Consider the following 27,442-nt stretch of genomic DNA (forward strand, 5'->3'; position numbering starts at 1 on the left):
TTTCTTGATGTGTTTGGTAACCCAGGGATAGTTCAGAAAACAGCGGATAGTTTGTACAACGACAGAGGTGTCCACAAGAAGATGGCATACACTAGGGGTCGGCAACCTTTTTGATGATTTTTGATGCAATTTTCTGAAGACAGTTAAACTTGTCAGGTAGTGATGTCCAGCAGGTGAAAATGCAAGCTCCATGAACACTCACAGCTGTGGATTCCAGCTGCGTTCTTAGTTCTGCAAACTTTGACCCCCACAGAGTCGAGGTTTTCATTTCTATCAGCTGCATTTCAATGTCGCATTAACTCAGCCAGTTAATGCGAGACAAATCCAGCTGCTCATTAAAGCTTTCTGGTTTGATCAGAAAAGAAAACATTGGTCCATACACCTGAAAGTCCCAAAAACGCATTGTGAATTCTGTCTTGAGTCTACGGATGTATCAGTGTATTTCCGCGGTGCTGATGCTGCGCTGAGTGGAGAGCTCCTGAAGCATTTGAAGTGTCAACATTGCTTGAAATAACTGCCAGCTAGCAATGTCGCTCTCACCGGTAGGCTAAGTGATTTTTAGCCAATTACAAGTTGAATCTGATAGTTGGGGTTGTTAGCTAAGATACCGTCATTAAGAAGCGGCACAACTAATGTGTCTATGTGAGCTAATTTGCAATGTGCACCGCTGGCCCGGCCATTTATTTTTTAATGCACCCTCTCAGATTAACTCATTGCGTGTTGTACCCAGGGCTGGACTGGGACAAAAAAACTGGCCCGGGCATTTTGACTAGAGACCGGCCCACCATGTATTATAGGAAAAGCCATAAAGCCTTTGAATGAAAACAAACGCTGTTGTGACAGTGATGCACACTGTCTTGTTGGTATATGTATGAAATCATACATATACCAACATTTTACATCAGATAAAAACTTTGGTTGTAAGATTCAGATAATTATTTATTAAAAGCAAGACATTTTAAATGAGAATAAGAAAGTTATTCTCATGTTAATGCCCTACCTGGCCCCCTGGCAAAACTTTGCTAGAGCCGCCCCTGCACAGTTACCAGCTGTCAGCTGCTTAGAAAAGGATCCTGGTGTTATTTGTCTCTCAGAAACAGTTCATAACTTCCCTTCAACTCATTCATGTCACCTAAAAGGTAAACCTGTTTCTCCATCACCTGTTCAGCTCTGATGATTCAGTAAGGACATCTCCTGGTTTCGTCTTCATGTTTCCCTCTCACTAGATATCCAAACCGGTATCATGACCAGCAGCTTTTACAGCTGTGGCTCCAGCAAACATCAGCTGATACTAGAAATTAATATTAAATAAATTCTAACAACAGCTGATCAAGCTTAAACGTGCTGCTGTTGTTTAACGCGACATCTGCTGGTTTCCTCTTTCTGGCGCAAAGTGGACGATAAACAAACAAGAGAGAAAAGCCAATCAGCTGATCATTGATCAGTTTCATGATTGAAGTAGCAACAGGAGAGGGAGGGGAGAGAATGAGAGGAGAAGAGGCAGCTGCAGTGTAAAGACACAGAATAACTCCAGCTTTGTGTCTTTTTTCATTCTAGCTGAAGTCCGGGACAAACAGTTTCTTTTCAGCTCAATACGAAACGCGTAATATTTTCCCTGAATACGGGACGATTCAGTTTTTTAACGGGACAGTTGGCAACTCTACTATCTAACCTTATGAATAAAATAAAGTTCACTATCAGTAACATCATAGCACCCACCCAGCTGTAGAAACTCCATCATGCTAGCTAGTACGCAGTACGAATTACTGTAACTGACTGTAAAAAGTCAGCACAACGAAAATAAACTACAACTAAACTTGGTTTATATCTGACCCAGATAGACTGCAGGTCATAACTTCTTACCTGAAGTTTAGTTCACCTGACACTCGGACTGGCGGCTGCTTCGGGTCTCTTCTCCTGCCTCCCCTTTCCCTCATCCACCTGCTGGCCTCTGTGGAAGCTCCGCCATAGCCACCACCAAACAACTGAGTTATTTTTACACATCGGCCAGCATCTGGCCAATCCACCACCTCTCATTGTTTATACCATTACATGAAAGAAAATAAATCATCGGCCCATAAAACCAAAAAAAAAAATAAATCACCATCGACCCAGCGGGCAAATTCCCGGTACGCCCGATGGCCAGTCCAGCTATAGTCGTGCATTAAAAACAATTTTGCCAAAGAAACATATGGGCCTTCAGACCACTTCTTCACAGTCTCAGCTGTGCCAAGTGAAAGCATTGGTCTGTGCCTGGGCTGATGGCGGACCAGGTTTTGCCTTGAGAGCTGCAAGCCTTAATGTCAGCACAGAGCAGGGACCCGTGTCCCTTGGTAGCGAAGTCCACAAACTGAGTGAAATTGGAACAAAGTCACTTCATTTCAGTCCCCAGAAGTCATGAGGAAAGTACACAGGTGCAGAGGGTAGTCTTACAGTAACAGACTTGATGATATAAGCCATGTTTGACAAGCATGTGAAAGGAGAAATGTAATCAACCAGCAAAATAGCATACAAACTGCTTGGGTATGTAATATAATGCAACTCTGCTACTAACACTTCAATAAGTGGGCTGCAGAAATGATCCTTCATGGTAATGTGACCAGGGTGGCACCATTTGCTGTTAATAAATGCAGCAAGTGCCGCCCCTCCTTCCTTGCCCCTCTTAAATTTGGTTCTGTTTGCCAGGAAGCATCTGAAAACAGTGAGTGGTAATGATGAGATCCAGGGTCTTTCATGCAGCAGTGTTTTTGTGAAACCCATAATATTCGATGCTCAAGGAAAAAAATTACTTAGTTTCTCACTCAGTTTTATATTCTAGTAACCTCTGATACCCCATGAGGGAAAAACAAGAGATGCGTGTCCCCTCTTCAACAGCCTATGAGGTCTGGAGTCAGACAAATGCCTATACAGAGGAACCTGCCCGAACTTCTGCTGAGATGTTAGCTCTTGTTCTGCTCTCCTGCTCATACATATAATCTGCTGGTTTGTGGCATAAATAACTGAGTGTTGATTTGCTTGGCAACAGTATGATGTTTAAATGAAGACGGTAATAGCATCATTTAAAAAAACAAAAAAACAAAAAACAAACAGCATAGGCATAGATGGCAAAGTTCCAGAAAGTCCTGAGCAGCAGCAACACTGTGGGGAAAAGAAATAAATAAAAAGTAGGAAATGGCTAGAAAAACAAATCTAACAGGCTGCATGTACAGCTGTTTAGATCTACGACTGCATAAAGGCCAACATTCACCACTTAGCTGGCATGTTCAAAGCCTGAAGATGGTTATGTAGCTTTGTCTTGTTCTAACACACATATAATTTAGTTGGGGGATTCTACTTTATTCAGCCCATCCCTGAAGTGTGACTTCTTCTAGCTGCCCCACTGTCAGCAGATACCACGCTGATGTCAGCGCCATCAATGCAGATGAATTAATGAGCCGGCATTCCTGCCAGTTCCAAGGTGTTAAAGCAAATGTTAGTGTTGTAATTAGTTAAAGTAAATGTAAGTGTGTCCCGGCATTACTTACCAGCTTGTTGGAACGTGACCACGGTTTGTGGTGTGGTGTGAACTGGTAGGGAACGTGTCCTCTGCACGGAACTGTGGGTACGACTGGGCATGCTGTTACTTCCTCCAGGATTAGCAAACCATGGACCCTGAGGAGGACATTTCAAGATTACATAGCAGAGAATGTGCAATGATATCCAAAGTCTCAGTCTTGGTGGAAATGGGTTTAAAATTTGTACAAAAGTTTTTGTTTCTGCTCTCAAAATGTAGTAAACTGAAATGTTCACCAAAACTCTGCTTGATCACTATCAGGACATTGCCAGAAAAAAAAAAAGGGGGGGAAAAATTATTTATAACTTCACATTATTACGAATGAATGTGGATCTGGGATGCACGACAAATGTTTGTTGTTCTTTTTTTTCTTTTTGTGATACAAGGAAAGTTAATTTTGAGAAGTTCCTGCTTTATTTGAACTTAACAGTGCCAGACCATAAGCATGGACTTCAGAACTCACACTGGCCTGTGGATTACGTAGTTAAGATTAAATAGAGAAATGTAATAGGCAAAATCCCATTTCTTCATTATGATTCAATGCACAAATTACAAGACCAAAGATTCTGCTCCAACTTCCCTACCGTTCCCCACATCAGCACTTTGGCTAAAACCTTCACTGACCAAAAACATGAATGCATGAAATGTGCAAGCTTGAAAAAACTCATGTAAGACCACAACTTCTTAAATACTTTCATTCCCCACACTCCTGTCTGAATGTCTAGCCCACACCTAATGACAGTCTCAGACGCTCACCACGTGAATTCCTCACTGTAACCTGCCCATTATACCCCAACAGCACTGCCACATGCCCCTCCCCTCACCAATCCACCCCACCCACCCCCACCCCTCCAGCGCCGCAGGCCAGGGAAAAACAGGAAATGCCTGTGCACTGTTCTCACTGCCTCTGACTGGCCCCCTCTCTCTTACATATATATAGACACACACTTAAACACTCCCTCTCTTGCTTGTTGTCCCTCCTCCTTCAACGGCACGGCTACCTCTCCCAAAATATGACTCACACATTTCCCCACCCGCCCTCCTTCTCCTCTCACTGCACATTCACACACAAGAAGGTCCAGCGTGACGAGGAGGAACTGAGGTATTTCCTCCCATTGTAAAGGATGAGAGAGCGAGAGAGAAGGAGGGAAAGAGAAGGAGGGACAGAAAGTTTTCCAGTGAACTAGGTCAGCCCAGACACAAGCGTGCCAGGATGGGCCTGAAACAGCTCCACAGCTCCTCCTGTTTCAATGTTCTGCACTGACGCAGAGCCTCTGGTATGTGGGGTGACCTGCCTATGAGTTCCATCCACCTCACTTCATTTGCCAGACACCACCACCACTGTTACTCTTCCTCACCCTGCATTTCTTTGTCATGGAATAAAAAGACTATTTCAGGCAGAATACATGCTGAAGAAGGAATTCTGCTGCCCGAGGTACTGTAAACATCCTGGAATGTATTATTATGCACTACAAAATGTTCCTTTGTACAGTCACATACACCACTGCCATTCACCACAGTCCCTTTAAACACACAATTTAACTCCCATTTAGTACTTATTGAAGTCAGACTCAAGGAACCAGTACATGCTGTAGTATATTGTAAACATAAATATGACTGAATCTATATAAACCAAGTCTGCTGAAAAGAGGGAACACTGCGAGGGGCTGTGGGTCAGGTGGTAGTGCATGCTGAGGTTAGCGACTCAATCCCCTGTTGTTCAGTCCATGTCAAAGTATGCTTGGGCAAGATTGTCGCCCATCTATTGGAGTGGGAGTTTGTGTGAATGTTAGACAAAAAGGGCTTAGGAATACATAAAAGCATTGTAGGTGTTATATTGGGTGAATAAGAAGTGTAGTAGAAAGCGCTGTGATTGCTCAGAATAAGTAGAATAGTGCTATTTAAGTACCTCTCAGTTCAACAAAACATCCTCAACATGCCCAGTGTGTGGAAGTAATAAAAAAAAATTTCTTTGAAGAGTTTAGGGATAAGACAACTGATTAATATTTTGTTTAGTTTTTGAAACAAAAACATTAAATCTGCATTTTCTACATTTATAAAGAAAAAAGCTTTCAAATATTTTAAACTGTAATAGCTAATCCACAATATAAGGACAGATTAACTGAAGATGATCAATACCCACAAATTAGCTGATAACCTTGCAGATTATACAATACTGGTAATACAAGTTGGTTATTATATGCTGGTCTTCCTGTATGTGTCCTTGTTGTCCACTGGACATTCAAGCGTCCTGCTCTTCCTATTTGACGACTCATATCTGCTAACTGGTTCAAACAATCTGCTTATTTGAACTCACATGTCTTCCTTGCTTGGGACCGGTGGGTGTGCTGCTGGAGCTACGAGGTGTGGGTCCCAGCAGCCCCCCGCTGCCCAACAGGCCCAGCCTGGCACCCGGCAAACTCCGGGAGGGCATCTGGAACTGGTGAAGGCTCCTCCTGGCTGACACACTGCCCCCAACACAGCCAGTGGTAGGGAGAGAGTTGGACTGGCCAAAGCGGCTGCGACAGGACAAAACAAAAGTTGTACAGAGGCGAGCATTGTCTAAGGTGTTTGGATGTTAAAAAGAACAGCAGCTGTGCATTTAAATAATATGAAGCACAGAAGAATCTTTTTGTAAAATAATTATGCCAACTTTAATTTTCTTCCATTTTCAGGAAGCTGTGCTGCTGGATAGATAGAAAAAAACATTATATGCAAATTTCACTTGACTAAAGTAGTTTTAAATTGACATTTAATGCATATGCTAGTTTGAAAGTAATTCAGTCCAGTAGAGTATAATCATCCCAAAGCTACAACACTGCACATGAATACAGAACAGTTTTTCCTCAAACTTAACTTGAACTGGCTTCTTTGTTGTCTACATTAATTCTTTAACTGTTAGACGTAAATAAAGTAGTTTGTGTAAAAATTAGCCACTAAATTTTAACACATTTAACTTTTGCTTCCCACTTATTTAATAATTTTCACATAGAAGTCTGTCTTTTTAAAAAAATGTTTTAACAAAGTTCGTCAAACTTTTTCAACTGTCTTTATTACAGGAAATACCACTGGAAAATTAAGACTATTGCTCATCTGTGTGCATACCTCCTCTGCGGTCGGTACCCTGCAATGTCAAGCAGGTTTTTCCTCGGAATGGACCGGAACAGCCTCTGGACCTGTTGTTTCCATGACAACAGTCTCTTCTTCTGCGTCTCAGTGAAGGACTGAGAACAAGGGAGAATGGGGATTATAAAATCTGGGGTGAAGTGAAGCATTACTGCTGAAGAACATGGCTCAGTGTGGCTCATGTCACACAGCACATTTACACCAAAGCTCAATGATGCTAGGCAAAAACACAAGACATTTAACAGACAAAGAAAAAGAGTGGCTAGAAATGATCTGTTATTTATGGTAAGTAAATAACAGATCAGGGACTAATTGGACAACTGCATTTCATTTAATTAGACATATTATTACTAGTTAAACTGTCCTAAATTTCAAATGTATTAATATCAAATATATAATATCCTGTGCTGCTAATCCCTTTAAACAACATTAATATTGGTAATACACAAAATTAACTTCCATTATTGTAACTATCTGTGAACAACTATAAAATCTATTTGCTGATATATTTCATTGACTGACATTTTATTTGGTATTTGGGGGAAAAATGAATTGCATTGAACTGATACTACTATCAGATATAAACATCAAAAGGAGGGGGTGGCTACCTCATGGATAAGGCACTTGTCAATGAGTTGTAGGTAGCAGCTGATGTTGTCCTCGTCTGACCTTGACACCAGCAGCTGTGTGCAAACTGTGGACAGCACAGATATGAAAACACAGACATTAAATCCAACTCATCCCTTGGCCCCAGAAATCAATCTCAATTGCATGTTGTTGTGAGGAGCTCACCTTTGCCCATAACACGAGTGAACTGACCAGGTATATCCCCCTCAGCGATCACACTGGTGCCAGACTCAGCCTCTCCTCCACTTCCCCCACTCAGGTGGGAGCCAGGTGCGGCGCTTTTTCCTTCCGGGGTCAGCAGAGGGCGATGCAAAGAGGCCTCTTCGCCACCACTGAAAGCCTTAATAGGAGTCATGATCATTTGGTGGAGCTCCTGGAGTGGGGCACGAAGGTTACCGCCCTCTAACACATCCTGGTGGCAGCAAATGACATCAGGTAAAGATGGTTTTTACTTTACAGATGAGATCCTAAAATCTAATGAAGTGACAGAAGAATTGTATCATTGCGGGGACCACATCTATGTAAAAACATTTATGTAAAAGTGTGCCAATTCTAACCTAGATAATGAATATTTAAGGTGTAATGTGTGAAATTCAGAATCACAAGATGTTGCACAAGCAGATGAGCATCTCAAGCAAAAACAAAGAGACACACCTCCCTCCACGTTTCATTTAAGCTATTATCAGAAAGCTTCTGACACGCTGGTCAGACCCAAGCACGCTGAAGAGATCACATCTGTCAGCTGAAGCCAGCTGAGAGAAGACAAGCTGGTGGAGATGGAGCAAACAGGGAGGTGCTGCTTAAAATCCTACCCCAATGAGCTAGATTTGGATAAATCAATTGACTAATAAGTGCACTTCTTCTTCAGGAGCACTGACCAAATGCTCCAGATTGCACCCTGCCATTTCAGTTTTACTTTCACTTTCACTCTCTTCTTTTTATGATAATTAGCCAACCGTTTCAAACAGAAGGACTCACATGCAACAACACGCACGCAAGGCGTTTCTGGCTTCAAAACACAGAAGCTCAGATTACAACACAGATAGAGGGAGTGCGACTTTATTCTCTGATAAGTATGCTTTACTCCACCATATCATCACACAACAAATTGTTCAAAATTGTACAAAAAAGGGAAAAATACAGCTTAATTTCCTTCACTTATGTCCACACACGTCATATCAGCCTACCTCCCACACTACACACTTCAAAGCAGTAGACAAGTCTGTGTGAACTCAAAATACCGAGCAGCAGGTGTCTTGTTTCCCAAGCTCTTCAAATGTACAGTAACATGCTTTTAAAATGATTCGTCATTGATGAAATCATTAATGGAAAGGTTAAGCCTGAATTTAGCTGCCTCAAGAAGTTGTGGCGTGCCCTTGAGCGTCATTGTCTTGCTCTGAAGGCTGAATGAAAGAGTGCAGGGGTGGGGGAGGCAGACGGGTTTAAATTAGGAGCCCAAAAGTCTCTTTCCTGGATTAGGTGTTCCCTTAGCTGTCATCTCAGATACATAACACCAACACCACAAACAAGCTTTGAGGTGGACTGGATGCAACATGTAGTCCTTCTGACCTTTTCCAGGCTCCGGAGTAGGTTCTGCCTCTCTTTGAGCTTCTGAATGCTGATAACAATCTTGTGCCGTGCTCCTTTAGTGACTTTCTGTTGGAGGAAACAGTTTGGCATCAAACATCTCTTCTCATTGACAATACAGGCCTAATGCAATGATAGCTCTCTTACAAACACAGTGTGATAAGGTTTTTCCAAATGGAAAGAGGTTTTGTGCTTATTTTTTAAATAAACATGAGTTAGGCCTGTCTTTTTAGGACAGATTCTCATTACTTAAAACGCTCTGTTGGTTTAGACTACATTAGCCTTTCATTTGGAGATTGGAAATTTTTGTTGATGATGACTCCTCTTGGACATTTTGTTCACAACATCTCAGTGAAAATGTGCACTTCATTAGGTTCAGCCTAAAAACGAATTAGCAGCACCTGGAGGAAGTACGCAACTTCCCAGTGGACGGAGTTGTGTTAATTTTAGCTACATCCGCTGTTTCAGAATACCCTATCCATGTCCTTACACACAAGCATCAAGAACTAAATGTCTTGTACCATTTAATACAACATTATCAGGTTTCAACTTGAGTAGATCTGACGTAGACTACACTGATTTTGTAGTCCAGGATATTAACATGTTTCTCTTTTTGCAATTCTGGGCCCTATGTCCCAGAGGTACATGCTCATCTACTATTTGTTTTTTTGTTTGTTTGTTTGTTTTTAAACACAGACTTATTGCCTTGCATACAAATAGCAATTTCTGAATTACTGTGCAAATATAAAGTTGGTATCTGTATAAAATTTGTCCAGAATAAAAGCTATACTAATTGTAGAAATTATTACTACATCAGCTCACTTTGTCTACAAGTACGTGGGTGCACATGTGTTTACCTGTGCTTCTAGTTGCTCTTCAGTCAGTGCCATCATCTCATCGTAGGTCATTGTGGAGAAGAGAGCGGCGTACTTATGGAGACGGAGACTCTTCAGCCAAGCAGGAACATCTGAGGGACAAAGACATATCACATAATCACTGCTGCAGACGACCAAACAAATGGGTCAAACTACAGAGGATGTTAAGCTTATTGCTGACACATCTTTGTACTAACGTAGAATAATAAGGGCTGCTGGCTTAGCTTTTTTTCTTTTCTAAAATATGCAATACTTTTTGCCTGTTTTGAGGACTGATTTGCAGAAGTTCAGAGACCAAAAAGGCACACCGAAAACCCACCCTCAATCTCCACCTACTCTGCCTGGTGTGATGTGGCTTGTGATTACACAAAGTTTGATGGTCTTTGAGAGCATTTGATCACTGGCACTTTTCGATTTAGCTGAATCATGAATAATGTGATAAAAGAGTCCAAAACCAAGTCTGTAATGCAGTATTTCATTGTTAGACTATGACAGCAACAACAACAGACAACTGAAAAACAAAACCCTCTAAAACAGATTTTACAAATGACAGTTTGTTCTCTTAGAACTATCAATGAAAACTGTCAGAACTGCATTCCTATTTATCTGAATGACTGCATTTCAAAAAAAAAAAGAAAAAAAAAAAAAAGACCCAGACGACCAGAAAGGGTTTCATGCTGTGCAGACACTGATCGCCTCAGAGTAAGGTCAATAAGGTCATTAGTTCTGACCTCTGCTTCCTCTCACAAACTGCACGACTGGATTAACAACTTGCCACGCCCTTTTACTGAATGCTTGTAAAGCACAAACAGCAGATAGTCATAAGTTTCCTCATAGAAGTGGTCCATATCAGTGATGGAGGAACCAAAAGAAAATAAGTGATGTAAATAAAGAAAGTTTCTTTGCCAAAGACACTTTAATATTGTAATATAGTGGGACTGATTAGTGGACAACCTGCTCCTCCACCTGAATCACATCCAATTACCGATAGTAGTAAATGTCTGAAAGCTCGGCTGACTATAGTATTGAACCTAGTCTGTCTCAATACTCATTCCCACCAAATCAGTCAACCTAGGAGAGTACTTTTGATCTAAATAGGGGAGCCTGTCATTACCCATTTAACCTCACTGATAAATTGTTTTCATGTTTCATTTTTGTGAAAGCAAGTGTGGACTTCAAAATCAGTGGTTAGTTCCGACATCTTAATTTGTCTCTTGATTCTTGGAAATTAAATCTATAAAGTTATCTTAAAATCCAATATCTAGTGACTCTGTCCCAGAGTTGGCATTGCTATTTCGGGAGTTCTCCTTATTCCCTTGAAACTGTTATCCATCTATGCGCATTTCGACTGCGAGTCAGCCACCTCACTCCAATGTTTGCCATAATCCAGTAGGTCACGAATATTGAACAGGTCTCTTTCTTACTCACCCCTCATGCCACTGCCCTCTTCATGAAAGGAACTGCGATGCAGACCTGAACCTCCTCCTAAACCAGCATCCTCCAGATGCTCACTGCCTCCACTGCCAGAGGAGGCGATGCTGCTTTGTGGAGAGAGAGGTGCGTGGTCTGGGGCTGGGCCTCTAGCAGTCCGAAGATCTTCCTGGGAAAGCCATGCGTGACCCAGAAGCTGGTTGTTGGGGCCACTCATGGGGGGTGTGAGGGACACTGAGCGCTTTAAGGGACTGTGCTGTTGGCTGCCACCTCCACTTGTAAGGACTGTAAACCAACAACACCACTAGTCACTCAGACTGACTGGGAACATTATATAGTTCACGCACTCCTGTGTTCAAGAACACTGAACATGAAGTCATTTTCTTTACATTTTGGCGATCTATAGGCTTCTAATCCATATGTATTTGGACAATGACAATGACTGTGTACACCACCACAGTTGACTTGAATCAATATGTGACTTGAGCCCAGACCTTAAGGTTGGATCCAAGGGTTTGTTTGTTTTGTTCTTTGTTTGCTTTTTAAATAAAAAAAAAAATAAAAAATTAATGAACTGTTTAGGAATTACAGCTATTTTTGTACACAGTGCCTCAAATTAATTAGGCAAACTAACATTTTAAATGTTTATGTTTTGATGCTGCTGAGCTCGTGTGTGCATTCTTTTTTTTAAATCAATGTATCAGATTACTGATTGGGCAACTCAAACTTTTTGCTGTCTCTGATTGGTTTATTTTGGTTTTTCAGCCTATTAATGGCCACCTTCACTTGCATCAACATCTCTTTGGACCTCATATTGAGAGTTCCAGTAAATAGCTACCAAATAAAAGACCAACAACATGAAACTCCTCGGTCAGTCAATTGCCCAATTATGTCTTAGCTTCTAAAAATGGGGGACTGTGTACAAAAATAGCTGCAGATCCTGAACAGTTAATGCAGATAATTGTTAACTCTTCCACTGTCAAACAGTTTATTGTGCTATTGACCCTTCTTTGGTGTCGTTTATTCGAATGGATGATTGAAGTCTGAAGAAATGAAGCAATTTAAGAATTTATTCATGTAGCAACCAGGTGCTTCAGTATAATGTGGAAGAACCATGAACAGCCACAACCCCATGGCACCTCCTCCTCATGCTGAGCAACAGCTTCTTTTCTAAGCTTTGCTTCTTAGTTCCAATTGTCTTAGGCAGAATTTGTACTCATAGATGAACATAATATTCCTTGACATGTTAAGGTGCACATGTTGCCGACATCAGCGCTAACGGGTCCGACAGTGACAGATGGACTGATTGACCGCTTTTCTACTCTCTTGGAGTACTCAAAGCGCTCTATACAACATGCCACACACACCCAATCTCACAAGCACTGACTCTAAACTGAGTGCTTTTCTAACGACATTCACACACATTCACACTCCGATGGATGAATCAGAGAGCAACTTGGGGTTAGTCTCTTGCCCAAGGATACTTGGCATGCAGACTAGAGGATCCAGGGATCAAACCACCAACCTTCCAATCAGTAGGTGACCTGCTCTACCTCCTGAGCTACAGCCACCCCAATAATGATCCTTCCGCAGGCTGGCTGTCATAGCAGGCCTCCCGACCACCCTATGAGACGGGCTGTGTGTAGTCTGTTCTGGATTATCTGGGTAGAGACCCATCGGCCATATCATCCTAACTGCAAATCTGTAGATGACTGCCATCATCTTGGGACGCCCAATTTGCAGCCTGTCTCCAACATTTCCTGTTATATGGAACTTCAATTGGGAGACGGTACTAGCTCTCACTTCAAATCGTGCTGCATCTTTGTTTTACAGAACATCAGCTTGAAGTTCCCCTATGGCACACCCTACCCAGATCAGTCAAATTTGGCATGCCTGGAGCAGACACCAATTTTCCACTGTAGCAAGGTCGAAGCTCACAGGTGCTGCTTATCAGAGACTAATTGGACACCTGTTTATCAGCACCTGGGATTCCAGAATCTCAAACCAACAGTCAATAGCTGAATAAGCTGTTTGGCAGTGGCAGAGAAGATTTGGCAAGTTTTTCCATTGGCACAACCCATGTACTCCACTCAATCGCCAAATGCATTTTCCTTACAAATATGACACCAGTTATTGCCAAGAAGCATTGTTACAACAAAGAAATAAGCGACCAAACAAAGTAGTTCAGACATTAAAGTAAAATGAAGTGTTTTTTGTGCTATTGGAAGAATGCGGCTGCATTTGCAAAACAGAAAATACATACGACTCTCAGGTTTATCTCCCCTTTGTGCTGCGTCTCAAATGATGTTGTGCCTGTTTAATACATGCACTGCATTTTCTGCCTGGGATTTTATGCAAGTGTACATTCTCAGTGTGTAAATTTATCCTCTATATAGAGCCCTCAAAAATTCCATAGTTGGCAAAAAAAAAAAAAAAAAAAAAAAAAAAGTAGCACACAACATGCCTCTTTAGGGCTTACATTAATCATAATCATCTTGTTTTATTAGAGTACTCAAAATCAGAATTTTCTGCTCACTATAAACTACAGCTCATCTGTGACATAAGTAGTTATTTAGATTTAATATCTGAAGTTTCAACCTCCAAGCAACATACTAAACAATGCCTGTTCAATGACCTGAGGAAATATTTTTCCACTGTGTAAATAACTTAAGTAAATCCATCGACCAAGATATCCATTTGCTTGAAAAGCCTTTCCTCTTCATTTCTTCATCTTAGTAAGTGAAGTCTACTCTTACGGGGTCAAACCAAGGTTACCATTACTACTAAAATAGCAATACTTTCATCTCAAAACAGTTCTAGGATCACACATTTTCCTGAGACTGTTGAAGTGGATGAAGAGAATGAAAAGGTGGAGAAGAGCAAACAACTTTTTTGTGTCGCCTGTCTGGCAGGGTAAACTGCCATCGATAGTCCAGGCTCTCTCTCCTCCTCCTATATGTGGTGCTCTTACTGTTGGCGCTATGTATAGGACTTCATGGGCTCCGTTTAAAATAGGTGCCCAGCTAACATTTCAAGTTCCACTCCCTAAATATTAGCCATTTTCCCTAAATACAGTCTGCCACAAAGGCTGCCTTACAAGGGAAAGGATGGGTGGTATGTGCTGCTGTGGTTTGGACTAAAGCTTAGAGTATGGGTGGGGTGTCATCAGGGTGTTCTCTCAGTAGAACACAGGTTGATGTGGTTGGACCATGATACTCCTATAGCCCTTAATGTGACCAGATGAAGACATAACCACATGTTGACCAACAATATAAAAATAATTTTTAATAACTCAAATTAAATACCTAAGCCAAACACTGACTTTTTCTGATGCCAGAACAACCTCCCCGTGATCATTCTATAACTCTAAATGCCAACACATAAATACCAATTTGCTTTGAGTGTGTCCAATGCTTCTATTCATTTTACATTTATATTAAAAAAACCAAAAAAAAAAAACCAAACACACACAAGAAAATATACCTATGCTCTCTGTTGTCACCAATCCTGTACTGGTAGCTGGGGTAACTCTAGTTTTATCAGTTGTGAAATCCTATGATCTTGTTTGGGACCCAAGCTGTTAGCAGTCTAACATACAAGAGGATCTTTCTTGGAGCAGCAAGCAGAGCTTTAAATGTGCCTTTATTTATAAACCTTCAGCTGTTTCTTTCATCTCCCAGGAAAAAAAAAGAAAAGAAAAAAGAAAAAGAAAAAAACAGAGCTCTTGCATTCTTGTCTGGAAATATCCTGCTCTGACCATAGTTATGTTCAATTCCAACAGCCCAGCCCTCCCTATGTGTTGTCTTCCAGCCAACACTCAGCCTCTGTAGTTGCTGTGTGGGTTCTTCAGAGTGTACTCGGTCTGGTCAGGGTGTATTAACTGCTGTGACTATTTGCTCAGTACTTGTTTACGTTCAGTGTAGAGTGTTTCTTATACATTTGTTTAATTTATTTATAATGAAACAAGTATTTAAAAACACTGTTTTTAAATGTGGCCTGCCTTTTTTGTGCTTTGTTATAGATGCTTTTGTGCTTTTTGTGCAATTTCTTTAGTGGGCCCTTACGAAACTACTCTCTCTGATTTAAATAGAGGGTTTAGACAAGCTTCAAACCTGAGCGTTTGGCTCATAGGAATATAAGCTGATCTCATAATTTTAAACTATTGCTGTATTTAATATGAACATCTATAATTTTAATAATTACCTGACAGATTACAAGGAAATGAATAATAAGTTATCAGTTGCAATCTGAAATTAGCAAAGATTTTACAGGATGTTGCAGAAATGTAACCCACTGTATTACAATATTTATTACATCATTAAATGCACCAGTCTGTGGCTCCTATGAAAGAAACAGGAAAGACAGGACAGGTTTTCACTTACTCGCGTTACTGCCTCCGCCAATTCCAACAGTATTGATGGTTGCAGGCACAGAGGATGATGGGTAGAGAGGGAGGTGTCCATTTTCGCAGCCATGCTGATGCCAGCCTCCACCTATTCCTGAATCCCTGGAGCTCTGCCACCCATTGAGGCGGTCATCTGAGCCATAACGTTGGTGGTGATGCAAGTAGGGAATGCCTGATGAAGAGGTGTTGGTAGAAGAGCAAGATCCAGATGAGGTCAGGGTCGAAGGAGGTGTAGACTGGTGGTGATGGTGAGGCCCGGCAGGAGGAGGCCTTTCCAATGAGTCTCTCTCTCTCTCCTCCAGGTGGTTGAGCCAGAGTGCCAGAGCAGCGCGGTCTTCAGGGGAGGTGGCGGGGTGGATGAGGGCGTAGGAAAGGAGCTGCCGAGACTCCTCCAGGTGATGGCCGTGCTCGATCGTGTGGGCCAGGATGCGAGGCAGCAAGCGCATGTATTCTCCCTTAGCTTCAACGTTTCCCGGTTTGAGCAGCGGAAGATGGGTAAGGACGAGAGAGATGACACGTTCCTTGGGCTCACTCTGCCATTGGCTAATTATACCTGCAGGACAAAATGGAGAAAATTAATTAATAAAAAAAAAAAAAAAAAAATTACACACACACACACACACACACACACACACACACACACACACACACACACACACACACACACACACCAGTTTAAACAGTGCTTAAAGTAGAGATGGACGATCCGATATTACGTATCGATCCGATACTGACCCAAATTACTGGATCGGATATCGGCCAGAAATAAAAAATGTAATCCGATCCATTAAATATATGAAAAAAAAAAAAAAAAAAAAGCACCTCACAAAACTTGCTACACGGCATAACTCGGCTCATAACTGTAGCACGTCGCAGCAGTATGCATCACGTGATAGAGCGGCTGTGTGTATTTGTAGCCTCACCAGCATTTCATCTCGGAGGAACTTATCCCAGAGAGAAGTAAAGCAAGTGTGTAAGTTCATCTCTGAATGTCTGTAAAGCATTCCCACGTTAAGCTTAACAACAGACATGTGGAGTGACTGCCTCTCTCTCCCTCCCTCTCCTGCTGCTACTTCAATCGTGAAACTGCTTAATGATCAGCTGATCGGCTTTTCTGTCGCGAGTCCATCTCTCTTCTTTGTTTTTGGCCCACTTCTCACCAGAAAGAGGAAACCAGCGGCTGAACAACAGCAGCACTATTAAGCTTGATAAGCTGTTGTTAGAATTTATTTAATATTACTTTCTACTCGAGGATCTTTTTCTACGTAGCTGACGGCTGGTAACTGTGCAGGGGCGGATCTAGCAAAGTTTAGCCAGGGGGGCCGATAAGGCATGAACAGGGAAAAGGGGGCACAAAGACATACTTTTCTTTCTTATTCTCATTTAAAATGTCTAGCGTTTAATAAATAATTATCTGACTCTTACACCCAAAGTTTTAATCTGATGTAAAATATATAGAAGTCCATTACTGTATATAGTAACTGTTAAGTCTAATATACCCTAGTAAGCTATAGTACTTTTTCCTTTGGGAAAGTACCATCTGTGAATTCTGCAATCTGTTGAAGAAAGATGTTGAATCTATTTAATTATTCTTGAAAAATAATTTATTTCTGTGCATTCCCCCCCTGCATCAAATTACATTTGATTACATCGATTAAGCATCATGAGGTGGAGGGTGGTTCCCTATTTTTTTTTTTTGCTGGGAGTTTGCAACCCTATTAGTTGGCTTGCTTAATATTTCTGCTAAGTACTCTTTAAAATACCAGAATAGGGAGGATGGAGTAGGTTTAAGTTTATTAGATTGATCAGTGTTGCTGAACTATGAAATATTTTGGGTGCAGTGTATTTTTTTTTTTTTTTTTAAAAACATACAGGTATAACAGAATAGCTTTAGTGTTGTTATTTATTTAAACTTGAGTATAAACTTATATAAAATGCAGCAAGATATTAAAAAAATATTTTATTGATTTATAAAAAAAAAACAAAAACAAAAAAAACACTATATCGGATTCATATCGGTATCGGCAGATATCCAAATTTATGATATCGGTATTGGACATAAAAAAGTGGTATCATGCCATCTCTAGCTTAAAGTAAGATTTGTTTTATGATATCTAAAGGAGCAGCAGAGGGGAATGTAATTTATAGATAGACAGATGAATTAGTGAACACATGTATGACTGAAAATAGAAGACACCAAGATGATGTCAGACCCTGCACCCCGCACCATCATCGTTCTATTTTGTTCCTTCTAAAAACACCCAGGTCTGTAGATTGCTAACGGAGGCCATACAGTTTTGGACATAACGTGGAGGTCATGGAGCTCTATTGTTGTCCCAGTCAGTAGGCCATAAGAGGTCCATTCCTATAATCTTGGACCAGGGCTATAGATACAAACAGGTCAGGGCAACAACTCCGACAGCCACACAAATAGAGACACGAGGCACTAAGAAGGCCGGCTTCACTTCCGGCTTGTGAGACACGTCTGTATGATCCGTCCACAGTAGTAATTCTTAACAAAACATGTCTTACTTTGAAATCCCACACATGAGGTGGGGGGGGGGGGGGGGGGACAGAAGAAGAAGAAAAAAAAAAATCATCAGCTTATCATCCTGTTCAAAGACATCCCAAGGTCTTACTGTGGTGATGTACAGCTCTCTCTGCCCTGTCAAGTGGACAGATGCAGCTCTGACTGGGCAGATGGAAGACCCGTAAACCCTGAAGCCCCCTAAACAAGGCTCATGTTTACATCTCTGTGAAGTTGGACCCTTTACAAACATACAAGACACAGACGTGGTGACAGCAGTTCTTTATTTGAACAGTAAAAATACTGTGGCTTGCAATGGGACACAGACACTCCCGCTCCGCTATCACGTCCGCTCTCCTTTCTCCAACTGTCACTGTGAACATATAAAGAGTCACAATCACATTCACATCCCAGCACACCTGTTCACCCCGCCTCTGCGCCGCCCCAGGAGCTCACTGCGCCACCCCTCCTCTGCAGCCGGCCAGAGACCACACCCACGCCACAATCTCCTAATGAAAGATGACCAGGTGAATACACACATTTACTCCAGGCTGGTATGTATTTTGACGATTTAGTTTGCTTTTAGACTTCCTTGTTGTTATTTAGAGAGCAGGTTTATAAAAATTCTCTCATAATCTATAACCTTTCATTTTTACCTGATAATGAGACATTTAGTAGGATTTAAGGCAGAGCATCCAAAAAAGAGACACCAAATATAAGGTCACTGTCGGGACCTTCACATTTCAAGTTAACAGTAACAGCAAATATGCAGGAGAGACAACTGTTCAGTTTATACCTTTAATTTGGACAGACATCTTTTCATCTAAGATTTGTTCTGAAAACTAAATCTGTGCTCTGTTGCCAAACTGCCAAAGTTTTTCAAGGATTACAGCCTTTGAAAAAAAGGCAGGTAATAACAAAGCAAACTTTTTCCAAAGGAGATACCACGAGGAAGAAGCAAGCTAGCATTAGCCTCGTTCCGGAGCCGCCCGAAAACACACCTGTATCTGATGCCGCCTCTCCAGCAGCAGCGGAGGAAGGTACGGGGAGCGAGAGCTAAAAGGACAAAATTAAGAAAATGAATGCTACTCTTCAGGTCGTAGCTAAAGATGTCACCACTATTAAAGAAGCGACTAAAGAACTAAAAGATTCAGTGGAGGAGATAAAATTGAGGTTAGGAGAGGCGGAACACCGTATATTAGACATGGAAGATGCCAGCATGCTTACTGAGGCAACAGTGGACAAATCTGAGAAAAGGTTGGAGGTGTTGTGGTCAAGAGTGGAGGACCTTGAAAACCGTAGTAGGAGAAACAATGTACAGATTATTGGACTTAAAGGAGGTGTGGAGGAACCCGGGAAAGGGGATAAAAATGTAACAGAGTTTCTGGCCAAAACACTTGAGCTTTATGGAAGTGAATTTGAAATTGAATGTGCGCATTGTTCCCCTGTACCAATGCCAGAATCTAACGAGCCTCCCAGGGCCATACATGTCCGCTTTCTACGTTCATCTGCCACGGAGAAAGTACTACGGGTGGCCAGAGGGAAGCGTGGAATCGACTGGCAAGGCGCCAAGCTTTCCTTCTTTGAAGATGTTACAAGAGAGCTGGCGGAGAAGAGGAAAGCATTCAACCCGGTGAAGAAGCGTCTCCGAGAGCTACAAGTGAAGCATAGGCTGGTGTATCCTGCAACACTTATTTTTACGTGACAAAAGAAAATATTCAAAGACGGAAAGGAGGCTGAGAAATTTCTGCAGGAGTCGACTTAGGAGTGCAGAGCATAATGTAACAAATTGGAGAAATGTGTGTGAATTAAAAAAAAACAAAAACTAAGGTAACAAATAAACAATGGGTAGAACGGGGCTGCGGCAGCTGTGCTGCTGTCGGGGACAGTTAACGTGTCTCACGGACCAAGGAAAGTTTAGTGACTCAAGTTAAAGTTAGTTAGGGTTGGGTAGAATGGGAGGGAGGGGTTGCTTAGCAACGTTGTTCTGGGTTGTTATGCAAAGGGTGTTTGTTTTGTTCAGGTTTGTCTTTTTTAAGACAGCTAGTTTGATGGTACCAGATGGGTTTTGTAATATTGAGTGCCTATGTATATATTTGTGTTGTGTTGTAAAGTGCACAGGGAGTGTCCTTCCCCCATTTTTTATTAGAAAGAGATGAGCAGGTATACTAAAATAATATCGTGGAACATAAAAAGATGTGGGGGCCCAATTAAAGGAGGAAGGTTCTGACATAAACATACAGATATAGCGTTTATTCAGGAATCCCACATTGCTGGAGAAGAAGAGGTAAAAAAGTTTAAAAGAGACTGGGTGGGCTCCATTTTTCATAATTCATACTCAAGTAAACAAAATGGTGTTTTGAACCTTATTAATTTAAAATTAAGCTTTGTGTTGTTGAAAAAAATATAATGATAAAGAAGGGCACACTATATGCTTGGAAGCTTTAATCAATGGGGTTTGAATGGTTTTGTGTAATATCTATGCACCTAATAAAGAATAAACCAGATTATTTTTTTTATTTTTTATTTTTTTCCTCTTCTTCACAGAATTAACAAGATAATAGGTGATCGTGAGGGGCAGGTAATATTGGCCGGAGATATCAACCAGGTGATGGATGGGATAATTGATAAAAGCAAACCCAGGGGTAGGTCTACACCCAGGGACAGACAGGCTATTCAATTGCTGACGGAGGATCTTTGCCTAGTAGACATTTGGAGGTTAGTTAATCCTAGTTCAAGGAAATATACATTTTACTCCAATTGTCATAAAATGTATTCAAGGATAGATTTCACCTTAATATCAAAATCTTTGGTAGATTCAGTTGTAGATTGTGAGATTGGTGCCATTGCGATTAGTGATCACACCACGGTAGAGTTGTAAATTGATTTAAACACAGAACAAAAAGGATGTTGTTGCAAAACAAAAGTTTTAGTGAGGAATTAACAAAAGATCTTAAAATTTTCTTCAAAATCAATATGGGTTCCACACAAAGTAGCCACAGTTTGGGAAGCGTCTAAAGCATACATAAGAAGAAAGATAATTACATATGCGACAAAAGTTAAGAAAAGTGATTTAGAACGGGAAAAAACTTTAGATAAAGAAATGCATGAAATGGAGAAGGATTTAACAAGACAATACTCAAATGATAAATACCAGACTATCTGTAAATTAAAATACCAGCTGAATGACACTTATAACAAAAAGGTGGAATATGCCGTATTTAGGCTTAAACCAAAATTTTATGAAGGTGGTAAAAAGAATGGTAGACTATTAGCGAGGCAATTGAAGCAGCAAGATAATCATAGATATATTATTTAAGTTAAGAAAGACAGCCAAGTGAAATAAATCTCCTCATCAAAATAAATAAATTTAATTTTCAAATCATTTTATCAAGATTTGTATACTTCTGCTGGTGCACTTAATGAGGAGGAGGTGAAGACATTTTTTTCAGGTCCACAATTATCTACTCTTTCTGACGAACAAAAAACAAGACTGGATGCGCCTATAAATGAAGAAGAGGTCAGAGCTGCAATCTCATCAATGAAAAATGGGAAATCGCCAAGTTTGGATGGCTTCCCGATTGAGTATTATAAGAAATATATTGATATTTTAGCTCCAGTCTTGCATAAAATTGATCTTGAGGCACTAGAAATAGGCTCCTTACAGAGTACATTTAACGATGCACTAATCTCCCTTATTCCTACCAAGGATAGGGATATATCAGACCCAGCAAATTACCGGCCAGTAAGCCTTTTAGGAGTCGATTGCAAAATTTTGACAAAGGTTTTGGCCTTCCGCTTAGATCAAATATTACCAGATATCATCACTTCTTTATCTCATGCACAAAAGCAAATCTAGTCTAGCCCCTGTTGCGGCCTTCTCTCTTGATGCCGAGAAGGCTTTTGGCCGGGTAGAATGGGGCTTCCTTATGCCAACCCATGCAAAGTTTGGGTTTGGGCCTATGATTTTGTAACTGGGTCAAACTGTATATTCAAGCCCAAGGGCAGCAGTTTTGACAAATTGGATTGGTGTCAGAGTTTTTCCATCTCACTCACGGGACCCAGCAGGGGTGTTCTTTGTCCCCGCTGCTCTTCACAATATTTCTGGAACCACTGTCCTTAGCTATTCAAGCTAACAGGGATATCAGAGGTGTTCACGCAGGGAGTATGGAGCACAAGTTATTTCTATATGCTAATGACATCTTAGCAGTATTAACGGATCCCATTGAGTCTCTACCAGTGCTACACACATGAGTTGAGTCATTTTCAAGGTTGTCAGGTTATAAGATAAACTGGTACAAATCAGAAGGCATGCCACTATCAGCATCATGTCATTCTAGATACATTACTCCATTCAATTTTAAGTATTTACCTCAAGGTATGAAGTATTTAGGAATATTAAACCCAAAATTAGAGGATATTATGCTTTCAAATATCAAACCTCTCCTCCTAAAGATAAAAACAAATCTGGATAAATGGGGTAAATTGAATCTTACATTATTGGGTAAAATTAATGTGATTAAAATGATGGTGGCCCCACAGTTCAATTATGTTTCCATGATGTTACCTGTAAGAATTCCTTTACACATATTTAATCAATTTGAAAAGCTAATTAAAGATTTTTTATGGAATAACAAGAAGCCAAGAGTGAATATAAAGTAAATGTGGGCTTCTAAAGACACTGGGGGAATGGCCCTTCCAAATGTGAAGTTGTATAATTTAGCATTTGAAATGTCAAGACTGGGAAAACACTGGACAGGATCAGACTGAGCTGAGCTGGATTAAAATCGAACAGGAACTAGTGAGCCCTTTTACACCCTTGGATGTTCTCTCACAGGGCTCAGCTATTAATGGACAAGACTTTCATGATAGCCTAGTGCTCAGGCATTCTAAGGCTGTCTGGGTAGAGGTGCACAAGGTGTGTGGAGCATCTCATTTAAGACAACCTTATACCTCACAACACTGCTGTACAAATTAGGAAAAAACAAAACAAAACAGTGTACCGGAAGGAATCCAAAGTCAAAGGCATACACAGGATAAGTGATCTTTACTCAGGGGGAGTGTTTATGTCATTCGCTGAATTAACACAAAAATATGGTTTGATAAGAGAAAATAATTTTTGGAAATATTTACAAATAAGGGATTGTATTACCAAAGGAAAATTTACTCAAAGCACAAATACGGTGGTGGGATTTTTATAATTGTCCAGAACAGCACATAGAGCAGCTGTTTAACAATCTAAAAAAAAGGGGATATGTGAAAACTTGAGGATTATATGGCAGAGAGATTTGAGTTGTGTAATTTCTAAAGAAGATTGGTGTAGAATTTTGTCATTCTCCAATAAATATATGAGAGAGGCCAGAGGTAAATTTACTCAGTACAAATTAATACACAGATGGTACTTAACTCCTTTAAACTTTATAGAATGGGGAATCAGTCCCAATAATATATGCTGGAAATGTAGCTCAGATCCAGGGACATTTATGCATGCTATTTGGGAATGTGGGAAAGTTTATCCCTTTTGGCAAAAAGTATTGGACAAAATAGAAAGGTGGATTGGTTTGACAATACCCTTGTCACCAAGACTGTGCTTATTAGCGGATCGGCCCCTACCTTTTGTGGTTATAAAGGTAGGGGTTCCTCCAGAATATAATAGGTGAGAAGAAAATATGCTGAAAATGGTTTCATATGAAAAGTTCTTGGCTAGGATTAATGATAATATGGAGGTTTCTGACAAATCATGGGCATGTGTTTTTGGCTGAGATTGATGGATTTTATTTTGTCAGGGTAATTATGTTTTGTTAAATTTTATGCTTGCTGTGTTGTATGTTTGTTTAGGCACTCAGTAAAGGAATAACTTAAGAATTTGATTTTATTGTCCCTTTTTTTTTTTGAGTACTGAATGTTAGTAACTATTAAAAATATACCCAAAATGCAAAGGTGAATTAACCATGGGATTGGAAGCAGTCTTTTTTTTTTTGGTTTTGTTTGTTTTTTTGTTGTTATTTTGTTTGGTTATATGTTAAAAACAAATAAAGACTTCAAGTACAAAAAAAGGCTAAAAGACAGATATGTTTCCGCAATAAGCCAACATCAGTGTAGTTTAAGACAAATGACAATCAAAACATAAAACCCAGGTGAGACTCCAGTGCCAGAGGGCATAATCACCATCATAATACACTGTCATAATTTAACAAAATAGTAACAACCAGCAGCATATCAAAACTACTAGAAACAGGAACATAGAAAAATATACACAGAACAAATAAAAGCTCTCTCTTGTGTTGTAGGGGTGGGCGATAAACGATATACGATAGAAACGATATAAATTTGGCCAACAATAGAGATTTGAAGTCATCAAGCTGCGCCTGTTTTGGTTGAAAGCATCGCAGCGGCTAAAACCATTATCATCTGCAAATTATGGTGGGCGACAGTCATAGCAAAGAGATGAAGCACTGTTGAAATATGGGGAAAACCAAAAACTGCGCTTCCTCCACTTCCGTAACATTGATTCATTAATGCTGAATTCTCTCGCAGCTGCTCTATTCCCATGTTGTTGCAGTATATTAATAACTAACCTTGTATTGTGGATTAATAATCTCAGTTGTTCTCCTGACTGAAGTTTGGCCCGTGTATAGCATCCTGCTATGCGATTGCATTTGTCCCTAACCAACAGAATCCCTCATGTTAACTTTTATCGAGTGGAAAAAAAATTGCTGTTCATCCTCCAGCTTCACTGTGCTAATGTTATGCTACTATAGCTGTGTCGCTAGCAATCACGTAGCACAACATTATATACACCAGGTAGTTGAACTTCAGTAACCCTACAAACGGCACTGGTGTTTAGTTTTCTGTCTTCATTTATGTTGGAAGTGGTAGCAGAGCTGTACGTTTTAATTCGTTTCAAAAATCTCTCAGTCAGAACATGGTATGAAATGTTTAGGTGTAAACTAGCGAGCTAACTTCCTGTTTACTTCTAACTCCGTTAAATTTAATAAATTCTGTTTTCATGGATGCATGGATGTAAAACTTAATTGTTACACCCGATAAAGCAGCAAAGCTGATGATTTAATTAAAGACGAAAGAATTTAGATCGTTTTTAACTCTTAGTGTTCATTTGACTTTGGGACCTGAATTGGATGGAGTTTTGGACCCAGATTACTCCGAAGCTTTTCACCAAGGCAGCCGTAATGCTCTGACAATCAATCAAGCAGTGCGGCTTACCAAAGTTGTACTAAAACATTTTTTAACAGATTTCTGCATGCAGAAATCTGTTCGAGGTCAGTAAGCACAACCAGAATTCATACATAAGGCACACTCTCAATTTTTGAGAAAATTAAAGGATTTTAAGTGTGCCTTATAGTGTGGAAAATACGTTATACAGAAGAATATACTGTATCGTGATATATATCGTTACCGCACATGCTTGAAATTATATCGTGATATGAATTTTAGGCCATATCGCCCAGCCCTAGTGTGTTGGTCTTTTTGTCATGTAATAAATGTAGGTAAGCCAGTGCTCTCTCTTTTCCATATTCTCCTATCCCGGGCACCCTATACGTTAGTGGTGCAACGGATCAAAAATTTCATGGTTCGGATTGGATCACGGTTTTAGGTCACAGATCGGATCAATTTTTGGATCAGCAAAAAAAAGAATAAAAAGACAAAAATTTAACATTTACTTATTGAAGTATTTTTTGCCTGTTAAAAACATTCAACTCAAGACTCATTCCACGCAATTATTAAAAAAAAAATTATGGTACAATATAGGCCAGTACAGTCTTTGTATCTACCACTCAATTCAATTTTATTTATAAAGCGCCAAATCACAACAACAGTCGCCTCAAGGCGCTTTATATTGTAAGGTAGACCCTACAATAATATATACCGCTCATTATATCGTATTCTGCTGTGATATAATGAGCTGTCACGGTCACGTAGCTTTCCGTTGCCCTGGAGGTCCACCCATTTGTAGTAGTTAGGGCAACAGAAGATGCCTGGGACAGTTCAGCCACAACTTAAAGCTAAACACCCCAATAGCTTTTGTAATAGCTTTAGCCCGGTCGGATTGGGGAGCAAAGGGCTGCTTAAATACCACAAACTCCTCTGCTCCTCCACTTGGACCGCTAGCGCTGGCCATAACTATCGCTTGACAGACCCACCACGCGCACCATACGCATACTTTTTTTTCTCCCTTCTTTTTCGAATCTTCAGATCACGTGCGTGCCGAACCGTGGAGTGGGATCGGTTCAGATTACGGATCAACCGTGATCCATTGCACCACTACTATATGTCCTTTCAAGTTTTGAAGCCGAGTGCACTATCACTCTTTATTCTAAAAATTAATACAATGTTTTCAACAGCAGGAGAACTGCTGTGTGTGAATTACCTAATGTTTTGGTAGATCACCATCAGTATTCTAATCTATCAAAAATGAATGACTCTTCAGATTTTTCTGTTCCACTCATCAGACCAACCCCACCCACACTCTCTCTTTGCATCTGAGCAAAGCTGGCCCCACTCACTCACAAGTGCTTGATTTAGTGATCTGGGTTTCAGATGCCTTTAGTAAGGAGATCAGCTAATGTGAATGGATGCCATGAATGGAAATAAATACTGCACCAGACCAAACTGTCTAGAAACAGACAGCCTACACTTCGAGTAAGACAGCTAAGGGGGAGGAGGTAGGGTAAGAGGGAGGCAGAAACTTGGGATGGGGTGGGGGGATAGATGGAAGGAATGAGAGTGAGGTGTGTGAAGGGAGCCTTGGAGTTACTCCACTCTGCTCCAAGGATGATGTAATTTTTCATTCCTATGAATGAGACAAGCCTTACTCCATCTGGGAACAGGAATTGTTCCATGATTAAAACTCAGTTATATCCAAATGACTGGAAAACATTAAGATGTAAAGCAGAAATCCTGAATACTTTGGTTAAACTTACAGAAGTAGTGGTGCATAGCTAGCTTAAAAAGTAATCATTACATAAATGTAATCTTTTGTCAAATATTTGAACTGACTCGGGCAGACTAAGAGAACCATCAAAATTTACATAACGAGTCCATAACAAGGCCTGACTAAGCAATACTAACCACCAGCAAGTAAAATGTGTCAAACAAACATGTCAAAGACAAATCAAAAATACTACATTGTTAGAGTAATTTTGTTTGAGATTAAAAATGATGTACATGCTTCTTTTACCATGCATCCCTTCACAACACAAAAAGCTTCCTGTTCTCCCACAAACTACAATATAAAGACAAAACAAAACACTGAAAAACATCTGTATATAAAGAAGAAGATTTTACATCAT

The 27,442-nt window shown here is 40.4% G+C and overlaps 1 protein-coding gene and 1 long non-coding RNA gene across 6 annotated transcripts in view; one reads left to right on the forward strand and one right to left on the reverse strand.

Moving 5' to 3' along the window:
• samd4a (sterile alpha motif domain containing 4A) overlaps nt 1-27,442 on the reverse strand; it is a 74,787-nt gene that overhangs the window by 21,768 nt on the left and 25,577 nt on the right. For 3 of the 5 annotated variants that reach the window (XM_080302957.1, XM_080302969.1, XM_026153809.2), the window contains exons 3-11: nt 15,582-16,157; nt 11,197-11,484; nt 9,751-9,860; nt 8,876-8,962; nt 7,472-7,718; nt 7,288-7,373; nt 6,659-6,777; nt 5,871-6,072; nt 3,525-3,651 (exon numbers count right to left, since the gene is read on the reverse strand). In XM_080302957.1, coding sequence (XP_080159083.1) covers nt 3,525-3,651; nt 5,871-6,072; nt 6,659-6,777; nt 7,288-7,373; nt 7,472-7,718; nt 8,876-8,962; nt 9,751-9,860; nt 11,197-11,484; nt 15,582-16,157 — 1,842 coding nt within the window. Of the gene's footprint in view, nt 1-3,524; nt 3,652-5,870; nt 6,073-6,658; nt 6,778-7,287; nt 7,374-7,471; nt 7,719-8,875; nt 8,963-9,750; nt 9,861-11,196; nt 11,485-15,581; nt 18,505-27,442 lie in introns of all 5 variants that reach the window. The other 2 variants (XM_080303026.1, XM_026153898.2) reach the window with 2 other exon arrangements.
• On the forward strand, nt 3,892-7,185 carry LOC145429519 (uncharacterized). The gene is made up of 2 exons (XR_013909767.1): nt 3,892-4,988; nt 6,613-7,185. It is a non-coding gene; the product is annotated as an uncharacterized LOC145429519 (long non-coding RNA).

Source organism: Astatotilapia calliptera, chromosome 1 (assembly GCF_964374335.1).
Source record: "Astatotilapia calliptera chromosome 1, fAstCal68.1, whole genome shotgun sequence".
Classification (NCBI taxonomy): domain Eukaryota; kingdom Metazoa; phylum Chordata; class Actinopteri; order Cichliformes; family Cichlidae; genus Astatotilapia; species Astatotilapia calliptera.